General features: G+C 36.6%; 1 protein-coding gene across 9 annotated transcripts in view; it reads left to right on the forward strand.

Moving 5' to 3' along the window:
- Window positions 1-21,140, forward strand: part of HECTD1 (HECT domain E3 ubiquitin protein ligase 1) — a 59,966-nt gene that overhangs the window by 35,660 nt on the left and 3,166 nt on the right. For 4 of the 9 annotated variants that reach the window (XM_061367628.1, XM_061367629.1, XM_061367630.1 and 1 more), the window contains exons 22-39: window positions 13-336; window positions 800-966; window positions 1,146-1,322; window positions 4,060-4,896; window positions 7,940-8,161; window positions 9,859-9,992; window positions 11,503-11,659; window positions 12,484-12,706; window positions 13,355-13,409; window positions 13,652-13,834; window positions 14,184-14,394; window positions 14,480-14,565; window positions 15,649-15,776; window positions 17,668-17,869; window positions 18,013-18,150; window positions 18,406-19,013; window positions 20,072-20,150; window positions 20,260-20,353. In XM_061367628.1, the coding sequence (XP_061223612.1) occupies window positions 13-336; window positions 800-966; window positions 1,146-1,322; window positions 4,060-4,896; window positions 7,940-8,161; window positions 9,859-9,992; window positions 11,503-11,659; window positions 12,484-12,706; window positions 13,355-13,409; window positions 13,652-13,834; window positions 14,184-14,394; window positions 14,480-14,565; window positions 15,649-15,776; window positions 17,668-17,869; window positions 18,013-18,150; window positions 18,406-19,013; window positions 20,072-20,150; window positions 20,260-20,353 (4,025 nt within the window). The remainder of the gene's footprint in view (window positions 1-12; window positions 337-799; window positions 967-1,145; window positions 1,323-4,059; window positions 4,897-7,939; window positions 8,162-9,858; window positions 9,993-11,502; window positions 11,660-12,483; window positions 12,707-13,354; window positions 13,410-13,651; window positions 13,835-14,183; window positions 14,395-14,479; window positions 14,566-15,648; window positions 15,777-17,667; window positions 17,870-18,012; window positions 18,151-18,405; window positions 19,014-20,071; window positions 20,151-20,259; window positions 20,354-21,140) is intronic. The other 5 variants (XM_061367632.1, XM_061367633.1, XM_061367634.1 and 2 more) reach the window with 3 other exon arrangements.

A 21,140-nucleotide genomic window follows, 5' to 3' on the forward strand; every position in this document is an offset into this window, starting at 1 on the left:
TTTTTAATACAGAACTGCATATGAGTGGGTAAATCCAGCAGCCTATGGGTTAGTAGTGGTTACGTCCTCAGAAGGAAGAAATCTGCCTTATGGCCGCTTAGAAGACATCCTAAGCCGTGACAGTTCAGCTCTCAATTGTCATACTAATGATGATAAGAATGCTTGGTTTGCCATAGATCTTGGCCTTTGGGTTATTCCATCAGCTTACACATTACGCCATGCTCGAGGTTATGGACGATCTGCTCTCAGAAATTGGGTTTTCCAGGTATCTAAGGATGGACAGAACTGGACTACTTTGTATACGCATGTTGATGACTGTAGTCTCAACGAACCAGGGTATGTCAGTGTATTTTATAATTTCTTATAAAACTGAGCTCAGGAAAAACATACTTTGCTGTAGACTAATTTAATGTGTTCTGTAGGTGTAATAATGTAACTATAGAAAGGAATGGCAGGTGATCTAAGTTATCAAGGACTGGCTGGAAAGTGTTTCATAAGGTCTCTATGGTCCACATAATGGAATTTATGCTTTTCTGTCACTATAAATTTTGCATTTAATGTTTTTCTGAGATAGCATTTATACCAGCGCTCAACCAGAGTTTGTCCCTGGTGTTAGTAGGTTTAATGTACCTTGTGTTCTTGGCAGTTTTCTGGTTTTATCCATACATGATCAGTATTATGGTTTTGTTTGCTTTGGTATTTCTTTTTTTTTTTTTTTTGGTATTTCACCTTTTTTTTTTCTTTTTCTCTTTTTGTTTTTTTTTTTTTTTTGTCCTCCTCTTCCCTGATGAATGTAAAGGTCTACAGCAACATGGCCTTTAGATCCTCCAAAAGATGAGAAACAAGGTTGGAGGCATGTTAGAATAAAACAGATGGGCAAGAATGCCAGTGGGCAAACACACTACCTCTCCCTGTCTGGATTTGAACTTTATGGCACTGTGAATGGAGTATGTGAAGATCAGCTGGGTAAGAAAAAGAATGTGTACATTCTGTTTTTGTTCTCTTAAAATGCTAATGAACATACAATATAAAAATCAGTGTGAAAAAGCAGGTTAACTTTTACAGTGGAACTTGGCTTAGAAATAGTCTAAAAATCATTACCATTCAGTACTTTTAAGTCACTTCATCTCTTACATTTCTTGTAGGAAAAGCTGCTAAAGAAGCTGAAGCAAATCTGAGAAGGCAAAGACGTCTGGTCCGTTCTCAGGTGTTGAAATATATGGTTCCAGGAGCTCGTGTGATCAGAGGAATTGATTGGAAGTGGAGAGATCAGGATGGAAGCCCACAGGGTGAAGGCACTGTTACGGGAGAATTGCATAATGGTGAGCACAAATTGCCTGATTTTGTAAATGCCTGTAGCATAACTAGTTCATGTGGAATGGGGTAGCATTGAAGTACTTCCTTTGTAGTGTCTTGAATATTTTGGGGAGAAGGAACTCAAACGCTACAACTGTTGTGGTCCATTTGTGAAATTCCTTTTTAATGCATGAAAAAAATTTGTTGCTGTAAGCGAAAGTTTTTTGTAAAGCATTACTTGATTAAAATACCAAATTGTTATTTAGACATTATTATAAAGAAGAAAAAGTATATGAAGGAGATTGCTGTGAACTTATTTAAGCTTTGGGCCTGCAAAACCTGTAATTGCCATCTTCATTCCTTCTAGCTTAGCATTTGCAATATTTTTCTTTACTTTTGTTGTATCCTGTACCTTTCCTACTTAACTAGCTTCATTGGGATCAAGTAGCTATTTTTTTGAATAAATGCATGAAAAGTAATTAACTTAAGGAGCAAAACAAAAACCTGCATTAGTCAGGGAAGTCAGTGCTCAGGAAGATAAGATACTAAGGAGGCTCCAGAAGAGGTGATGATCTTGTCTGCTGAACATGCTTTCCATATTTTTCCCCCTTCTCCCTCTGCTTAGGGGTATATAAAATTTACCATGTTTCTGAAGCATCTTCAGCCACTCTTAAGCTCATTCTTAGCCAGATTTTAGGAATTCTTCTAGTTTGCTGGGGTGTCAGCTCGCAAAAATGGAGAAATGTCCAAAGTACAATGTCTTAAAATGTTTTGAAACTTTGAATCTTATTTAAGCCATTCAGGCTGGCTTGTAGGGAATTCTTCCATCATCTCTATATTGTTCTTATCAGATGCAACAGTATCCATAGCTACATTCTCACTTTGAAGACTTTAGGTATTACTGGTGAGTAGTATTCTACCAAATCAGTGTTTTCATTCCTATGTTCCAGTGAAGCTTTCCCTTTTAAGCATAGGTGAAAATGAGTTTCATTAATCAATGATAAATGATGATACCAAACAGTGTGAAACACATTAGCAGACTCTTATTCCTACCACAGTTGTCTTTTAAATAGAATTTTGAAAATAGTATCCCATTGACCTTTTTGTTGTTATTCACAAGTTTAGACAAATCTTGAGTTGTTTTAGGGCTATAATAATGGAGTAGCAATTCTCCGACTGCACATGTATTAAAAAGTTATGCAGATTTAAAATTGCTTGTAATTAATAATTTTAGGAAAAGGAACTGTACAAAACAAGAATAGTTAATTAGTTATTCTTTTACAAAATACCCTGTCCAGATATTCATAAAGGGGGAAAATGATACTGTAATTGCAGTATGAAGCCACTTTTTTTTTAATAAGCAAGGCAAATAAACTATAGAAAGGAAAAACTTCAGAATTGCTTCACAACTTTCAAGGGTTGGTGACATGAAGCTACTCAGTTATGGCTCGTGAAGATGGAATAAAATAATACAGAAATAAAGTGATGTCAACCTGCTCATGTGGGGATGAGATGTCCACTTTTATCTGAAAACTTTATCCATTTTAAATACTCTTCCTCCAGAGTGATATTTCTAAGTAGAAAATTACCTCTGATACTCTGTTTTGGTCTGTAAGTGAAGACTTTTGGATAGTTATAAGATACAAGTGTAATTGGCAGTACTAAAAAAATACTTGAAATTAGCACTCTTATTAAAGAAAAAATATGTGTACATCTGGACCAGACATCTTGTTTTGAATTTGTCAGAAAATACAGAAAATAATTAAGCTTTGTTACAGAAAATAATTAAGCTTTATACATTTTATTTTTGAAGAAAATGTGTGTCAGTTAAAATGTTGACAACAAATTCTGTGACACATAATATACAATAAGAATGCTAGAAGGAATTTTTTTAGGTGACTCTGAAATCATGGTACATACTCAGAGAAGCAAAAATAAATTGTTTTGCCCCTATTTCTGTCCTAGTTTGCTAAATTCTGCATGTTACCCTCATTATTGCAAATTTATAACATTTAACTCTTAAATAAAATACTGGTACTCTAAATAATTCTTTACTAAAGGAATTGAAGAGTAGCATCTCTTTTCAGTCTTCGGTCCCAGTATAAAGTTTCATTCTATGAAATGTATTCTTTTTCAACCTTGAAATCTCACATGAAGCAGTCCTTATCTGACTACTGTAAGCATTTTCCTATGAGTAAGAATATTTGTCTGTAAATTATTGAAATGAAAGGATGAGTATCAGTAAATTAATTCTTTCACTTTATAGGGCAATAATAATAGTAAGAAATCCCAAACTAATCTGTTTAATCAGATGTCTTCTGCCAGGTAAATATGCTTATCCACAAGCATCCAGCAAAGAAACGCATTATAGAACGTCCTCACAAGATTTGTGATATCTTGACAGATGTTACTAAAGTTACGATACATCTTCACATACATTTCTGTTATTAGAGAATCTAATAATAAAGATTTGAGAGATCCTAGTAGGTCAGGCTCCTTCCTGAAGGCAACTTTACTTTTGGCTGGAACCCTGAAGATAGAGGCTGATCAAGATATTGCTGCCTCAATATTAACAGCATTTTAAAATTCCAAATCATTTAGGTTTAACCACTTTCTTTTTAATTGGCATTAAGGGTTATTTAGCAATTTTAGTAATTCAGACATGCAGCCTTTATGAGAAGCTGATCCCACATTGTGGAGCTACTGTCTGACATGCTCCTGTCTGCTTTCTGCTGGATCTCACAAACTCCTGTCCCTTTCCAGGCTGGATTGATGTCACCTGGGATGCTGGTGGCTCTAACTCTTACCGTATGGGCGCAGAAGGAAAATTTGACCTCAAGCTTGCACCAGGGTACGACCCTGATTCAGCGGCATCACCCAAACCTGTTTCATCCACTGTTTCAGGCACAACGCAGTCATGGAGCAGCTTGGTGAAAAACAACTGTCCAGACAAGACGACTGCTGTTGCAGGCTCCTCAAGTAGAAAAGGAAGCAGCAGTTCTGTGTGTAGCGTGGCCAGTAGCAGCGACATCAGCTTGGGTTCGACCAAAATGGAGCGGAGATCAGAAAGTGTAATGGAGCAGAATATAGTTTCAGGCACTGACATCCATGAACCAATTGTTGTTCTTTCTTCTGCTGATAGTGTGCCTCAGGCTGACGTAGGGTCGTCTTCCAGTGCAAGCACCAGCACCTTAACAGCGGACATGGGAACCGAAAACGGAGAGAGGAAGTTAGGTCCTGATAACTCAATACGTACTCCTGGGGAGTCCAGTGCTATATCCATGGGAATTGTTAGCGTAAGCTCTCCTGATGTGAGTTCAGTCTCCGAACTGACTAATAAAGAAGCAGCTTCCCAACGACCTCTAAGCTCTTCAGCAAGTAACAGACTCTCAGTCAGTTCTTTGTTGGCTGCTGGGGCACCAATGAGCTCTAGTGCAAGTGTTCCTAATTTATCATCTCGAGAAACCTCTAGTCTGGAGTCATTTGTACGAAGAGTAGCGAACATAGCACGTACCAATGCCACAAACAACATGAATTTAAGCCGAAGTAGCAGTGATAACAATACTAATACTTTGGGAAGAAATGTAATGAGTACTGCAAGTAAGTAACCTATTATCATTTTTATTTGAAGCTTTTGTTGTTTTTTTTACTTTCATGAGATTTGAAAAAGCTTGAATTCTTCTGCCCTGATAGAGAATGAACTTAGAGCAGCCTTGACCTTGTATGTACCTGTAGAACTCATGAAGAGCTCACAAGAGTTTATGTCAGCTGGAAAGTGTTACATTGCCCTGGTATGTCAGATTACAGTGTTATACCCATCAGTTAGGTCTATTACATGTTTAGGAAGAGAGAGACTTCGGTTTAGATCAAGAGACTGGAAGACTAGCAACAGTACCTAATGTGGAATGCTCTTGCTTTCCGATCTGGGTAGATTTTGCATACTTACGATGTATGTGCTTGTTTCTGTTATTTTTCCATTTTCCTCAGGAGAGGCAGTTTGTGCCTATTGTGAAGTCTCTGAGCTTAAGAGCTAAGAACACAGTAGAAAGAAAAGAGTAAATTGCAGTACAGTGAAATTTTAGTAGCTTCCTTCATTCTGTCAGGCTGAATAACTTGGTGTACTCTAATACTGTGTATGTTTTCTGAAGGTGGTATGGTCATTGGGGCTTATATTCAGCAAACTGTTCAGGCATGTTAAGTGTCAGTAATTTTATAGTTAAAAGTAGTAGTTAAAAGTGTAGTTAAAGTATAGTAGTAGCTAGAAGTATAGTTAAAAGTAGCTGAAATGGCATTGTGTACATGCTTTAACATTTGCATGTTTGAAGATCATATATAGGATCAAGGTAGTAGGAGGTAAGTTGTTTAAACCTGATTGTTGAGAGTTCACTCTTCTGAATTTTCAGCATGCTCCCATTAGAGTTGTTACTCAGCCAGCCTTGTTAAGTATTTTGTTCAGTGAAAGTGGTAGTATTTTAACTGGAGAGCTGTATTTCATGAGGTAGGCAAGTTAGAAACGGTAAAAATTACCCAAGCCAGAAATATGAACACTTAACTCGTGTTTTCAGGCTTTTAGTATTTTTGTGCTTCCTTATTTTAAAATGTGGTGTTTGTTTTCAGCATTCCGAAATGTTTTTGAGTAGTGCTTTCTTTGTTGGGGAGACTTTTTAGTGTATTCCTGTGTTCAAATTGTGATACTGCGGGGCAGGGGATGTTTGGAGCTTAGACAGAGAGCACCTTGGCAAAACTTCTCACAAAAAGTGACTAACTTCAGTATTTTGATATTATACACTGCTGAAGTAGAAATAAGAATGTGGCAAATTAAAAATTGGATTTAATATTAAAACATAGATATATTTTAAAATTGTCCCTCATGTTGGAATTATTTTGTATTGTGTTTTATGCAAATATAAACTGTTAATGGGAAATTGTGCCCTAAAAAGAGATTGGAGTCTAAATTTGAGCAATCTCACTGAAGTTCTATTAGAGCATTGTAAAAAGCTTGGATATTTATTTATTTGGTCTGCCAGAGTTTAAACATCTAATCAACACATCTGCCCCCAGTTAGAAAAAGTGGCACTCCATCCCTGCACCCTCTTCAAGTCAAGTCTGAAGTCATGATTACAGATGTTAAGTTTTCTGGACTTGCTGTAGTGGTTGCATTTAAAGTCATTGGTATTTGCCAGGAGTTCAGTGGTGTTTAGGGTAGCCAGTTTCAATTTGTTCTTGAATTCAGAGCAAATGAAATGCTGACACTTAATGGTTTTTTTCTGTTTATTGTAACAGCAAAGAGTTCACTGTTATTCATTAGAAGCATGTAGAAGATACAAATACTGAATAAATTATTTTCAACTTCTTAAACAACAAAAGAAAAACCTTTTGGTTTGGAAAATTTTCATGCTTCCAGAGAGATGAGCTTATTAATAACATTAAATTTAAATTTCACTCTCTCCCTCCCCATGTACAGAAATAATTTCAAATGCTAGACCTTCTTGGTTTGCCTTTGCTGATATTTTGTTTCCATGTTTGTATTTGCAGTCTGTTACTTCCCTTTCTAAGGAAAAAAAGTATCTGACAACAAAAATAGAAACAGTGATAGGCACTGAAGGAAAGAATCTTTGTTGTATCTTTCTTCAAGGGTAGTAACCTTTTCAAACCTTGATAACTATAGTCTGAAATTCAGACTATTATTAGTGCCTCAGTTTGCATAAGCTGCAATAATGAAAGTGACTTTAAGATTGCAAAAGTTGCATTTGATAAATTTTAGAAAAGGTAGATTGAAAAAATGTAAGATTTAAGTATAGGGGACCTCTCAGATTTGCACATGCAAATGTGGTTTATCACCTGTGCTTGAAGATAAGCATGAGAAAATGTTTTGAAATGGGAATGTAAATGTGTAGTTGCACATAGGGAGAACTCATAGTTAGGTACACCACCTGAAATTCTTTCTATTTAGTGTATAGTGAATTTAGTCTATATCTTCAGTTGTTAAAAATCATTTATTGTTTTATGCAGTGAATGTGCAGTAGCCTTAGTTGTTGCTTGCTTACTCTGAAAATTACTTACGTAAGGAGTCCAGCATAAGTAAGGTATTAAGTCACATGTTTCACAGTACTGCCAACTCAGGCATGTTGCCCTTTGTGAGCATACGTGCTGATAGTTGTGAGAGATAACAAGTCACAGCTGCCTTAAGAAATTTAGAAAAAAAGCCGAAAAATGACAAGTTTCACATTAGTCTTATGTTTTGTTCTCTGTTTACCTGTATAATTTTGATTATTTTGCTGTTTATAGGCTAAATTACCATTTAGACTTAAAGACAGACACAGCATTGGAGTAACAGATTTCAGAAATACTTTCAATATGTTGAAAATGAAGTAATTTCAGATTTACAGTGGGATTTTGGGATTTGTTTAATGAAATTATTTGTTTTAAATGTATGCAAGGGAATATGTTAAGAAGTGGGCATCTGCATTGTAGGTGCACTTATGCACTGGGAAACCCTTCCCCCTTATCTGTTACCCTTTATTGTAACATCTGATAATTTTTCAACTCCAAATATGTTTTTCAACACAGAAGTCATGCATGTAAATTGTACTCTTCAAGTCATCAAATTATTTATTTTATCTTACCATATCTTTATCTATAGCTTCTCCTCTTATGGGTGCCCAAAGTTTTCCTAATCTGACTACAACTGGTACCACATCAACAGTGACCATGTCTACATCCAGTGTTACTAGCAGCAGCAATGTAGCTACAGCAACTACAGTTTTATCTGTTGGTCAGTCGCTTAGTAATACTCTAACTACTAGCCTAACATCAACATCTAGTGAGAGCGATACAGGTCAGGAGGCAGAATATTCTTTATATGGTAAGTTTCATTTTTAAATGAATGTAAGCAGACTTCCCATTAATATTTTCTTTCTCTTCTCCCGTTGTTATGACCTTCTCATGTAGTAGTTTATTTACTGAAAAGTATTCGAAAGTTGAGCTGTTCATATGTTATAAGTTCTGTAAGGCAGTAAGTAAAATAATGTTAACATTAGTATTTCCTTGTTTTTAGGTCTTTTTTTTTCAGCTGTTTCTGTCCCATGTTGTTGTTATTTATGGTATAGTTTATTTAGGCACTTAATGTTTTCATTAAATAAGTTTAGTACCTAATGCAGTTTGCATTAAGAACCTGTAATAAAAATCAAAATGTTATTTCTCATTGTGTTGTATAGGCTACATGCTCAGTGTGCGGTATCTTTTGCTACTTGGTGATTGGAAAGCATCTGCCAGTAGGCACGTTATCTGCTTAAAATAGTATGACGTTCCAGGTATCTCAGTATTATAATAGTAACTGCAAAAATTGGAAAGACCACAGAAATTAAAATGTCACGGAGAATGGAAACCAAAAACAAAATCCAGAGTTATGTGAGCACTATACTCTAGAAACAGACACTAGGACAGAAGTGATTTGCAGGATCTTAATACTGTGAAAGAATAGCTAGTTAACAAGGAGGGTAATATCTAGGTATCAAGTTGGTAAAATGAAGTCAGGAAAGACCTGGGCTAGGTACTGGAAAGTGCTTTCTAATGTCAAGTTTATTGGATTGTGACATGCTCCTGAAAGAAAAGGTACTTATTTTGCTTAACATTTGGTTGTTGTCTGTTTTGTTGCCTATTGAAATTGCTTGAAAAAAGATCTGGTAATTTCAATGGGTATTGGAAATAAGCTGCTTGGAGGTGGTCTGTGTATGCCATCTCCCTTTATTCTTTTAATTAACTGTCATTTGACATTTTGGTTAAGTAACAACTCTTAAAATATATCATAAACGGCTATTTATAAATAGTTACCTTAAAGTTTCCACTGGGTGTTGGAAAAAATTCAGAGGGTGCTTGGGTGTTACAGTTAATTTATGTGTGTATAGACAAATGTAAAAGTTCAAAGATTCCTCCCTGTCCACCTTGGATTGCTGTGAACTTCTTTTCTGGTTTTGGGGGTGATCATGTTTTCAGTCTTAGTAGTAGATGGGTGGAACCGAACTGTGTATCTGTCTTCAGCTTCTTGTTAGAGAAATTAATTAGCAATTGAATCTTTCAAAATATCAATCTTAAATGTTTATTCTATATGTTCTTTACATTGTAATTTGGGGTCTGAGCCATACGTTCTTAGTGGAAATTATATTGCTAGCCTGTTTTTTGAAATTAATTAGGCATAGACTCAGCATATGTGCATGTACCATTTCTTTGCAATGTTTTGTAACTTTAAGTAAGTGTAGTTATAAAATGTTTGATATAAGCAAATGAGATAATTATCACTCTGCTGATCACTCTTACTTATACAGATGTTAAGTGCTTTGTTAATTATGCTGTTGACTAGACCCCTGAACTTTCTGTCAGGCATGTGCTCTTCTCACAGCTTTTACTATTTCAATGCCATAAGCAATGTTTTAGTTCTTTTCTTGTTTGAGTGAGACTTATTTTCTCATCTTCCCAATACTCTTATTCTTTAAATTTCAAAATTTTGCTTTTAAAGTTATTCTTGGCTTCTGTTCCATATGTTAATATGTGTGTGTGTTATAGATTTTCTTGATAGCTGCCGAGCTAGTACTCTGTTGGCGGAGTTAGATGATGATGAGGATCTACCTGAACCAGATGAAGAAGATGATGAAAATGAGGATGATAACCAAGATGATCAAGAATATGAGGAAGTTATGGTACAGTATGATAACTTTATCTCTTTAACGTCTTAAAAGCAGTGTAGGAACAAGTTGGCAGACAGTAGAAATAACGGGTAGCTACTTCACTGCCTGGTGAAATTGTTTTAAGTTTGTGGGTAGGCCACTGAATTTTGTAATGGTACAGTTCTGGGATGTGTTTAACTGTAGGCCTGCGTGGAGCAAACTGTAATAATTTAAGTAGGAAGAGAAAACAGCTGCTTTCATTTTTTTTTTTTTTTTTTTTTTTTGCAGGGGTGGGTAGGAAGGGGAACCCAAAGCCCAGCAAGTTAGGGTTAGTCCCTATGGGTCTTGGCTGCATTATTGTGAGTTCTGCTTTTCATTTGGCAGTTCTGTGAGTGTTATGAATAATGCTGGGGTTTCTACCACCACTGAGGTTACCAGAATGGATATTGTAAGGTCTAAGAGGAAAAAGACTTCACTGATGATAACTTAATGTTTGTTTCATAAATATAAATATTGTTTTATGGAATTATAGAAAATTCATCTTATAATCAATATGCAAACTTTCAGTAATTGGAACCAAAAGATCTAGCATTTTAATTTACTGTGATTATGCTTTTAATAGAAACTCAGGTACATTACTAAATATTTAGTTATTTCACCTTCTGCAAAAAGATATGAAGCTAGGAATGGAAAAGTCAATGCTACTTAAGTGGATCTACAGTGTAAACAATAACCTTAGTTTGCAGATTGTTGATCACTTTTCAGAAATTACTAAAAGAAGTTAATATTGTTCGTGGGAAGAAGCAGAAATAGCTGCATTAATCTGTACTTAAGATCCCACAGCACAAATTGGTTCTGGAAAAGAAAATTTTCCTTTCTTGGGTTCCAGTCCTGTTTCCTCTGATACGCTATATAATTCTTCTCAATGAGGAGTTGAACAGATTAAAAGCTTGTTGTAGGGAAGTCATAAGCAATCAACATTTGCTAAAGGTTATTGAAAATTAGATTTCTTCCCACCATTATAATTCCAGTATTTTGTTATTTGATTTAATCTTTGGATAAAATGTGTATACATTATATATCAATGTATGTGTACATTTCTAAAAAAACCAAACAAACCACAACCCTTTTTGTCTTGAGAAAAAACAACGTACTTATTTTGATACCATTGATTTATTTGAATCTTTGATATTCCAAAGTTTGTGGAATATATAAAACAAGTGCACCAAGTTTGCTGGTCTGTAATACTTGGTATTTCCCTGTGTTCTGGTACTTCAGGGAAAGTTTCATTCTATCCAGAAATTGTAAATACACCTGTTGTCAGGTTAGCCCATTTATGTTGATTTCTGTATGTCTGTGGTTTTGATAATTCTCTTGATTCCAGCTTGACCAGTTAAATGGAACTAATACTGTTACATGGCAGCTTTGATAACCCATTGTGCCAATTTTAGTTTACATGACTGCTGTATTCCCCAACTTTAAAATTTTTGAGTAAATGATTCTTTGTAGCAGAATCTAATAAACTACTACTTCTCTTTGTTAGGAGGAGGAGGAGTATGAAACCAAAGGAGGCCGTAGAAGAACATGGGATGATGATTATGTATTGAAAAGGCAGTTTTCTGCTCTGGTTCCTGCTTTTGATCCAAGACCTGGTCGTACTAATGTTCAACAGACAACTGACCTAGAAATCCCTCCACCAGGTATGCTGACAAGATATTTGTGGTATTTGATCTGGTTTTGGGATGGAGACTTACTATTATGGGCCCACTGGGCTCTGGGGTTCCTTTCTCTATTAACCAGGGCAACATGCTATTGTGGCTGTGTGGCTTTTCTCTGAACTGAGAGTTTCATCTACCTCTGCAGGTTCCAGCATTATTGAGGGAAAAGTAAATTAAAGAGCAGTGTAAAATAAGTGTACTTAGGAATTTAACTTGGATTAGTGATAAATCTCTTGTTGTGTTTGGTTCCACCTGCAGGAAGTAAATCTGTGTGTTGAGCTACCCAGAATTGCTTTGAGGAGGGCTTGTTGAAATAGTCCAAATCAGAGGAAAGGAGAAAGCTAATACGGTAATTGAGCAGTGTGTATGACCAGCAGCACAGCATCTTGCTCTTTAGTTTGGCAGTGTGGCTGTAGTCAGTGTTCATTACAGAAACGAATACATAGGTTTAGCTTATCTGGAGATGCTCAGCACTTCATTTTGGTGAACAGAAAGGAGTTGATACAATAGGAAGATACTGTGTATGGAAAGAATGTATGTGCTGTGATAATATTAAAGGGGATCTTATCAAGACATAAGGATCACTAGAGATTTCAAGAAATTCCTGTTAGCTTTACTCACACTAAGTGCTGCAGTTATAGCCCCTAGATACAGTTCATCGTTACAACTGAGTATTGTGTCTTTGGCACGTGGGCAAGAAGTCTTTACACTACCTTAGATTGAGCTGCTTTATTAATGTTTAAGCCAACTTGTCGTAAGTTATACATTTTGTATTAATGGTTTCTCAAATTATTTTTCCCATGCAGGTACACCTCGTTCAGAACTCTTGGAAGAGGTTGAGTGCATGCCTTCACCACGTTTAGCACTTACCTTGAAAGTTTCAGGCCTTGGGACAACTCGAGAAGTAGAACTGCCCCTAACAAATTTTCGGTCAACCATCTTTTACTATGTACAGAAATTGTTACAGCTCTCCTGTAATGGCAATGTGAAATCTGACAAACTCAGACGTATTTGGGAGCCAACATACACGTAAGCTCACAAGTTGGTTATTCTGTGTAGAGAACAGTGTGATGAATTAGGAAACAGGCGTGAAACAGTGTTAGTTTTTTTTCTTCCTCCTCTGAAGGAAGCAACCTTTTAGAATCAGTGTTTCTTGCATTTATGGCAGGATGTTCTTAGTGATTTTAACACTAGTGCTGTGACTCTGGATTTCAGCAGTGCTCACGTGATGCACCTGGTTTGAGTTGCATTGTGTCAGAAATTATGTGCTGTATCAAAACTGGCTTTTAGTTAGAAATCATGAGAAATAATTGTAAGTATGAGTATCTCTGAAGTTAGGATACATATCAAACTACACTAGGACTTAAACGTTTCAAAGAGTTAGTACGTATTAGTTTGGGAAATTTGCACAGTGAAAGTTGATTACTTGAACCTCAGTTAAGGGAACATAAATTATACATTGCAAGATAAACATCAACATCATGAAAATGAAACACGAGTTTAAAAACTTTTCCCTACCAGGTGTCCCAGACGTTCTGTGCAGCAGCAAGCAGCTGCTATTGCTGTTTTAGTTCATGTTATTTGAATGTCATTGATGTTTAAAAGTCAATGTATAACTTCAGAATTTAAGGGATGTGCTACAAATATGAAATACTAACTGATTGTTTTGATATCTAGAATCATGTACAGAGAAATGAAGGATTCTGATAAAGAGAAAGAAAGTGGAAAAATGGTAAGACTTAACTTCTGTGACCTTGTGTATGTTTTTGTGGCTGTTTAAACAAAAGTAAAACAGATATTATTGCAGTTTTTGAAATGCTACATTAAAAAAACTAACAGTTGTCAATTCTTAAAGGATATGAGTGAGTATATTTGTAAATGCATGCTCCTTTAAAAAAGACAGTGTGTAATGCATGTGAAATCGGAAAGACTTTACAACCAGGAAAACCCAACATGTGGTGGTTCCTGTTGTAGGGTTGCTGGTCAGTAGAGCATGTGGAGCAGTACCTTGGCACTGATGAATTACCAAAGAATGACTTGATAACCTACCTGCAGAAGAATGCAGATTCAGCTTTCCTGCGCCACTGGAAATTAACCGGCACTAATAAAAGTATTAGGAAAAACAGAAATTGTTCCCAGCTCATAGCTGCATACAAGGTATATGTCTGCATCCAAACTTTTTTCATTATGAACGGCTGTGTGCTTTGTTTTGCAGCTTTAAAGATTCTTGTGGAGGAGGAATATGCCATGGATAGGGCAGTTGAATGTTCACATGCCAATATCAAGTTTTAGGTTTTGCTGCTTTTTTTTTTTTTTTAGTATCTTTTGTTAAATTTAGTTGTGTTTGAATGCATTTGAATTATGATTTGAACCACCCACAATTTAACTAAGTGTTGAGGTTAAATGCAGTAAGCACCCTGATTTTTCAAATCATTCATTTGGAGTGCACAGTCATAAAGATGTAACACGGGCAATTTTCATTCCTAAGAATTCTTTTTTTTTCCAGGATTTTTGTGAACATGGATCAAAATCTGGATTAAATCAAGGGGCCATGTCTACTTTTCAAAATTCTGATATCCTTAGTTTGGCAAAGGAACAACCTCAGGCCAAAGCTGGCAGTGGGCAGAACTCCTGTGGAGTCGAAGATGTTCTGCAGTTACTTCGCATTTTGTACATAGTTGCCAGTGACCCTTACACAGCCCGAACTTCTCAAGAAGGTAAGTCAGTTATCTAGCAAAACTTCTTAAGCGCTTTTAATGAAAGCAAAATAAAGGAAAAAAATTGTCTTGGATTTATTTTCAGAAGGAGATGAGCATCCTCAGTTTAACTTCCCACCAGATGAATTCACAAGCAAAAAAATTACTACAAAGATTCTGCAACAGATTGAGGTATTACATTAATGTATTATGGACAATTCATGTATTTAATACCATTTATAAAGATCCTATTGTACTTTTCCTTTCTTCAAAATTTTTAGCTTCTTTGTCATTTTGACTTTGAATTGTTTCATATGATACTTCCTTATGTTTTGGATGCGTTAGCAAAACTAGTCTGAAAAAGAAAACCTAAACATGCCAAGAAGAAAGTTGTGATAGAATTGCGTCTTTTGGTTAGGAATAATAATGTTTGGGTTTTTTTCTGCACCAGACATCAGTGTTACAATGTGGTATCTGTTTGTCTGCCTGATGGCATTGTAACAAAGGCAGTCAATTGTATTAGGGTTCAGACATCGTATTGTTTATACATTCCACATAAAGCTTTCAAAATAGCATTTAAAAAACCTATTATTAGTACTAGGTCAGTTAGATGCATTAAAAGAAGAACTTCTTTAGTGGAACTACTTTGAGATTTGGGTTGTTTTTTGGTGTTGTTCTTGGTTGTTTTTTTTCATTACAGTGAAGTTGCTCTAATTATTCATTAAAAAACAGTTCAGTGTTTTTGTGTTCTTTTAAAGGCTGTTCGGGCACCCTGAATATGTTTCTGGTAATACTTCCTGCAATCTTTTTTTGTTGTATTTTAGAAGAGACTATAGTGTTATTTCAGTGGGGATCGTCTTTACTACCAGAAAGCTTCTTTTTTGTCTTCTGGTTTTGAGGAAGTAGTATCTAATCAGTTTTGAGCAAAACACAGAAGTAATTCTCTCCAGGTACTTGTCTACTTGGATCTCCCCACAGTGCTATGAGTAGTACATACCCCAGAGATTTACTACAGCTTTTAGTGTCTTTGTGCCAAACCACCATTTTGTCCATTCCTGAGTCCTAGAAACTTTGCGAAGTTCTCATTCATAGCATTTGAAAGGAAAACCAGAAAAAGTGGCTGTTGCTGAGAAGAATCTTGCTCAGCAGAGGTGACCCCAATACTTGGGTGTATGGGGTATCTATGTACTTGCAAATATTTTGGGACAACCTGAATCTAATATTAGAAATACTGGTTTTTTTATTGTTTTTTTTTTTCCTTGCATTAAACTACAGGAGCCCTTGGCACTCGCAAGTGGTGCTTTGCCAGACTGGTGTGAACAGCTAACAAGCAAGTGTCCTTTCCTAATTCCATTTGAAACAAGACAGTTGTACTTCACGTGCACAGCATTTGGAGCATCAAGGTAAAAAAAAAAAAAGTGATAAAAAACCCTGTTTTTTTTTTTTTTTTTTTTTTTTTTACAAAATATAATAGTTTTTAAATTGCTGGTTCACAGAACGTCCTTACCCCAACAAGATAAATTTTGCTTGCCAAATGTAAAGTATTTTAGGTAGTAGTAAAGGGCGTAAGATGGGAAACTTCAGACTTTGGACACTTGAAACCATTCTTGTTTGTTGTGGTAGAGGTTTATGATTAGAAGCCTGCCTTCTGCTTGATATTCTTTAGGAAATTCCTCCGAAAATATTTCATTCTTCAACTTTAAGGTGAAGAATGCCTTGTGTACCTCTAGTTAGGTTGTCCTATTGGGCAGTAATTTGACTGGGTTGCAGTTCATTGCATAAAGGAGTAAAAAAACAAAATAGAAAACATTGTGAAAATAAGTGTGAATTAACTGGTTTTTTGAAAGCATATATCAAAGTATATGCATTTTATTTTTATAGTTCCTGCAGTGGTTTGGTGATTATTTGTTTTGATTCATTTATTTCTCATTCACTAAAATCTTAACAAAATAAATAACATCTAACAGAAGAAGATGCCTTGTCAAAAGCTAGTATTAGCTGCATAATGAAACTGTAACAAACCCAGACCTTTGAAACATTTAAGGGTACCCTCTAAAATGTTTTATTACCTACAAACCCTTAAAATTTTTATTGCAGCAGTGATTATCTTGAGAATATTTGGACAGTGTAAACCTTTTTGCCAGGTGACTTTTAGAAGAATTAAGAAGGAAGAAATATTTTTTGTGGGTTTTCTTGGCTAGTTTTGGTAGTTTGTTTACCAAAGAGGAAGAAAACTGTAGACATTGAGTTGCAAAAATTACTGTTGTGTCTGATTCACATTAGAAATGCCTCATGAAGAGTGTAAAAAAGGATTTTAAAATGAATGAAAGGAGAAGAAAAGTTACTGTCTTGCAAGACATCAGTTTAAGTCTTAATATGGAAATATTTAACTTCTACAGAAAAATGGTCCCGAAAACTGGGCCATGTGTGGTGGTTTTTCTTTTGAGAAAACGTGATGTTTTAGAAAAACTGTGTTTTAAAGAGATCCCTCAGGAAACATTGCATGGTATTTACTTGGTAAGGAGAGCTTTCTTAAGCTCTTAAAATACTGGAAATAGTTTCTAAAACTCTTACACTCTATATGAGTTCTATGGGTATATGGGTGTGTAGTCTCTATGTCTGTCGTGTCACTTGACCATACTTGGAAAACAACAAACAGATGATAGTTTATTGCTGCGTGGGTGACAATACATACAAGAATTTCAAACTTTGACTTCATGTAAGTACTGCTATTAGAGGCAGCTCTTAATTCTTTCCCCACTATGGGTCTGGTTTTGTGTGACTGCACTTCAGCTTTGGTTTTGTGTTTCTCTAGTGTGTAAGCAAGTAAATCTTGCTGAAAAACTTGGTCGGTATCAATGGGGTGATGTACAACTGCCTTGAACTATATAATGGAAGTTGTCGTAAGCTTTTGTAAATAGTTTTGAGCATCTGTGATTAAAAAATACTGCAGTAAATGCTGCCCTCAGTTCATTCCACTGTAATTTGAAAACTAGTTCTAATTCAGAGTTGTGCATGTTTTCTTTGGGCATGTTTTCTTTGGTGCCCTCTAGTACATCACAAGTTATGGCTGGCCCTTCATAGCAATTAAAATTATTTCGTTTTCTGAACTCAGAAAATGCCAGGCAGCTCACATCTGAGCATTCCAGAGGTTTCAGAGAAATACTTCAGTATATAACTTATATATTGAGGGGGAAGTAATTAATACTTAACAAGGTAACTTAGTGGCCACTTGCAAGTTTCCAGGCTGGTAGACATCCAAATTTTAAACACCTGATTTTGTTTTTTTTCCAGAGCAATTGTATGGCTACAGAACAGGCGTGAAGCCACTGTTGAACGGACAAGGACCACAAGCACAGTGCGACGTGATGACCCAGGAGAATTCAGAGTTGGACGCCTCAAACATGAAAGGGTGAAAGTTCCGCGAGGTGAATCCTTGATGGAATGGGCAGAAAATGTCATGCAGATTCATGCAGACAGAAAATCTGTTCTAGAGGTAAAGCATATCTACCTAGCAGAGCGAGGTTAGATAGCTATTCCTAATGTACTGGCCAGGATATTGAATATCCTGTTCCATAACTGACACTGACCATTTCACGAGGTTTTTCTTTATTATTAACCTTCCATATGTATTTCTAGGTGGAGTTTTTGGGGGAGGAAGGAACAGGCCTGGGACCTACGTTGGAATTTTACGCATTGGTGGCAGCAGAATTTCAGAGGACAGATCTGGGAGCATGGCTTTGTGATGATGATTTTCCAGATGATGAGTCTCGACAGGTATATTTCAATTTGCATTTTAAACTGAGTACTTGTGTAAAAGAAAAGTTATACAGGTATACAGGAAGGGAAGAAGACATGATGAGTGAGCAGCTGCTCATCATGGTCAAGAATGACCATTCTGCCCCACAGCTTGCTTTCTTACCAGTTCTGTTTTTAAGAGAGAAGTAGGATATAGTAAGTTAAACAGCACAGACACGTAATTAAGTTCACCTTTAACGATATTGACTTTCTTGTGTGTGTCTCTTAAATCAGGTTGATATTGGTGGTGGATTGAAACCCCCTGGTTACTATGTACAGAGATCATGTGGACTCTTCACAGCACCGTTCCCACAAGATAGTGATGAGCTTGAAAGAATAACCAAACTCTTTCATTTCCTTGGGATTTTCTTGGCTAAATGCATTCAGGACAATAGACTTGTGGATTTACCCATTTCCAAGCCTTTTTTTAAGCTCATGTGTATGGGGGACATTAAAAGTAACATGAGTAAGTTGATATATGAATCACGGGGTGACAGAGACTTGCACTGTACTGAAAGTCAGTCAGAGGCTTCTACAGAAGAAGGGCATGATTCCTTGTCAGTAGGAAGTTTGGAAGAAGACTCCAAATCGGAATTTATTCTTGATCCACCAAAACCTAAGCCTCCTGCATGGTTTAATGGAATTTTAACATGGGAAGACTTTGAATTAGTAAATCCACATAGAGCTAGGTTTCTAAAAGAAATTAAGGACCTTGCAATTAAAAGGCGTCAAATTTTAAGCAACAAAAGCCTGTCAGAAGATGAAAAGAACACAAAGCTACAGGAATTAATGCTAAAGAATCCATCAGGTTCCGGGCCTCCACTTAGTATAGAGGATTTGGGGTAAGAGTTTTCATATTGATTTATAAATATGCGAACATGTTGTGTTAGAGACAAATGTCAGCATGTATAATTAAAAATGAAGATACCTTAATTTTAAATAGTATCATAGCAAGAGGGAATCATTAGAGATGCAGCAAGATCCAGTTTACCATCTGTAGCTGTATTTTTGTTCCTTAGCTTGAGGGTTTTTTTATTCTCACTTGCTCAGTTTCCTAATGTTTAAACTTAAATGTGGCTGCCCTGCAGTGCTGTATGACTCTAGAAGCACACAAATACTTGTAAAGACCTTTGAAAAACTGAATTGGTGATTTCTTTGCTGTGTTAACTATTGAAATTTATCAAGGTTTTTGGAGGACTCTGAAATTGCAGCTTGTGTTAATCATGCATGCAATGCAGTGCTTGAATCCACATTAAACAGAATATGCTAACTTTTATTGGACGTTAAAAACATAAAAGTGCCCATGCCTGTGTAAACTTGTGTGAGGATGTGCTCTTTTGTAGTTCTGAATTTGTTTTTTTAACAACAGTAGTTTTTTCTACCATTAATATTACAGGTTATTTGTTAAAATCATGTTGTGCCACAAGGATTGCATAGAGAGAGTTCAGTAGTTGTTTATGGCCTTGTGGGCTTCAGCATGCCTGTTACTGAAAGAAAGCAAGTAGTGCCTCTGGAGGGCCTAAATGCCTAATGTGGCTTTGTAACCGTTAGTGCTGGACATTAATGTAAAGGATTTTTTAAGTTTGTTAACAGAGTTAAACAGTTTAAGCAGTTTGAAGCTGATAGTGTAAAGATATCAAACTGTACGGGATTTTCAGTGGTTATCAAATCCAAAGAGTGGGAGAATACATGTATGTATGTACCATAGATTTGCGACATATATTATCTGTGTAGTCCATCACTAATTGTCGTTCTGTACCATGGTACCACTGTTCACGTATGTAGAAAATGATCCACAAACAGTGGTTTGAAATGTAGTGAGATGCTTTTGGGGCTGTGGGGCACAGTTTATAAATCTGTAGTCCTGTTTGCAATTAGTAACTCTCTTTGTATTTTGAAGTCTAAATTTTCAGTTTTGCCCTTCGTCCAAAGTGTATGGGTTTACAGCTGTGGATCTCAAGCCAGGTGGTGAAGATGAGGTAAGGAAACAACCTACCTTTGCAATTTAAACAGCAATTAGGTTTTTACTGTCTCAGCAGTAACTAATGCAAAGTGAATTCTTACAGTATTGGTATATTGTCTTTGCAGACTGTAACAATGGATAATGCAGAGGAGTATGTAGACCTCATGTTTGACTTCTGCATGCATACTGGTATACAGAAACAGATGGAGGCATTCAGAGGTAATTTTAAATATGGCAGAATCATAGAATAGTTAGGGTTGGAAAGGACCTTAGGATCATCAAGTTCCAACCCCCTTGCCATGGGCAGGGACAGCTCGCTCTAAACAATATCACCCAAGGCCTCGTCCAACCTGGCCTTGAACACTGCCAGGGATGGAGCATTCACAACCTCCCTGGGCAACCTATTCCAGTGCCTCACCACCCTAACAGGAAAGAATTTCCTCCTTATATCCAATCTAAACTTCCCCTGTTTAAGTTTTAACCCATTACCCACTGTCCTATCACTACAGTTCCTAATGAAGAGTCCATCCCCAGCATCCCTATAGGCCCCCTTCAGATACTGGAAGGCTGCTATGAGGTCTCCACGCAGCCTTCTCTTCTCCAGGTTGAACAGCCCCAACTTTCTCAGCCTATCTTCATATGGGAGGTGCTCCAGTCCCCTGATCATTCTCGTGGCCCTCCTCTGGACTTGTTCCAACAGATCCATGTCCTTTTTATGTTGAGGACATCAGAACTGTACACAACATTTCAAGTGAGGTCTCACAAAAGCAGAGTAGAGGGGCAGGATCACCTGCTTCGACCTGCTGGTCACACTCCTTTTGATGCAGCCCAGGATACGGTTGGCTTTCTGGGCTGCAAGCGCACGCTGCTGGCTCATGTTCATTTTCTCATCGACCAGCACCCCCAACTCCTTCTCCTCAGGGCTGCTCTGAATCTCTTCTCTGCCCAGCCTGTAGCTGTGTCTGGGATTGCTTCGACCCAGGTGTAGGAGCTTGCACTTGGCATG

Source organism: Neopsephotus bourkii, unplaced genomic scaffold (assembly GCF_033783945.1).
Source record: "Neopsephotus bourkii isolate Nb327-2 ecotype Australia unplaced genomic scaffold, CSIRO-AGI_Nbou_v1 NB_1388, whole genome shotgun sequence".
NCBI lineage: Eukaryota > Metazoa > Chordata > Aves > Psittaciformes > Psittacidae > Neopsephotus > Neopsephotus bourkii.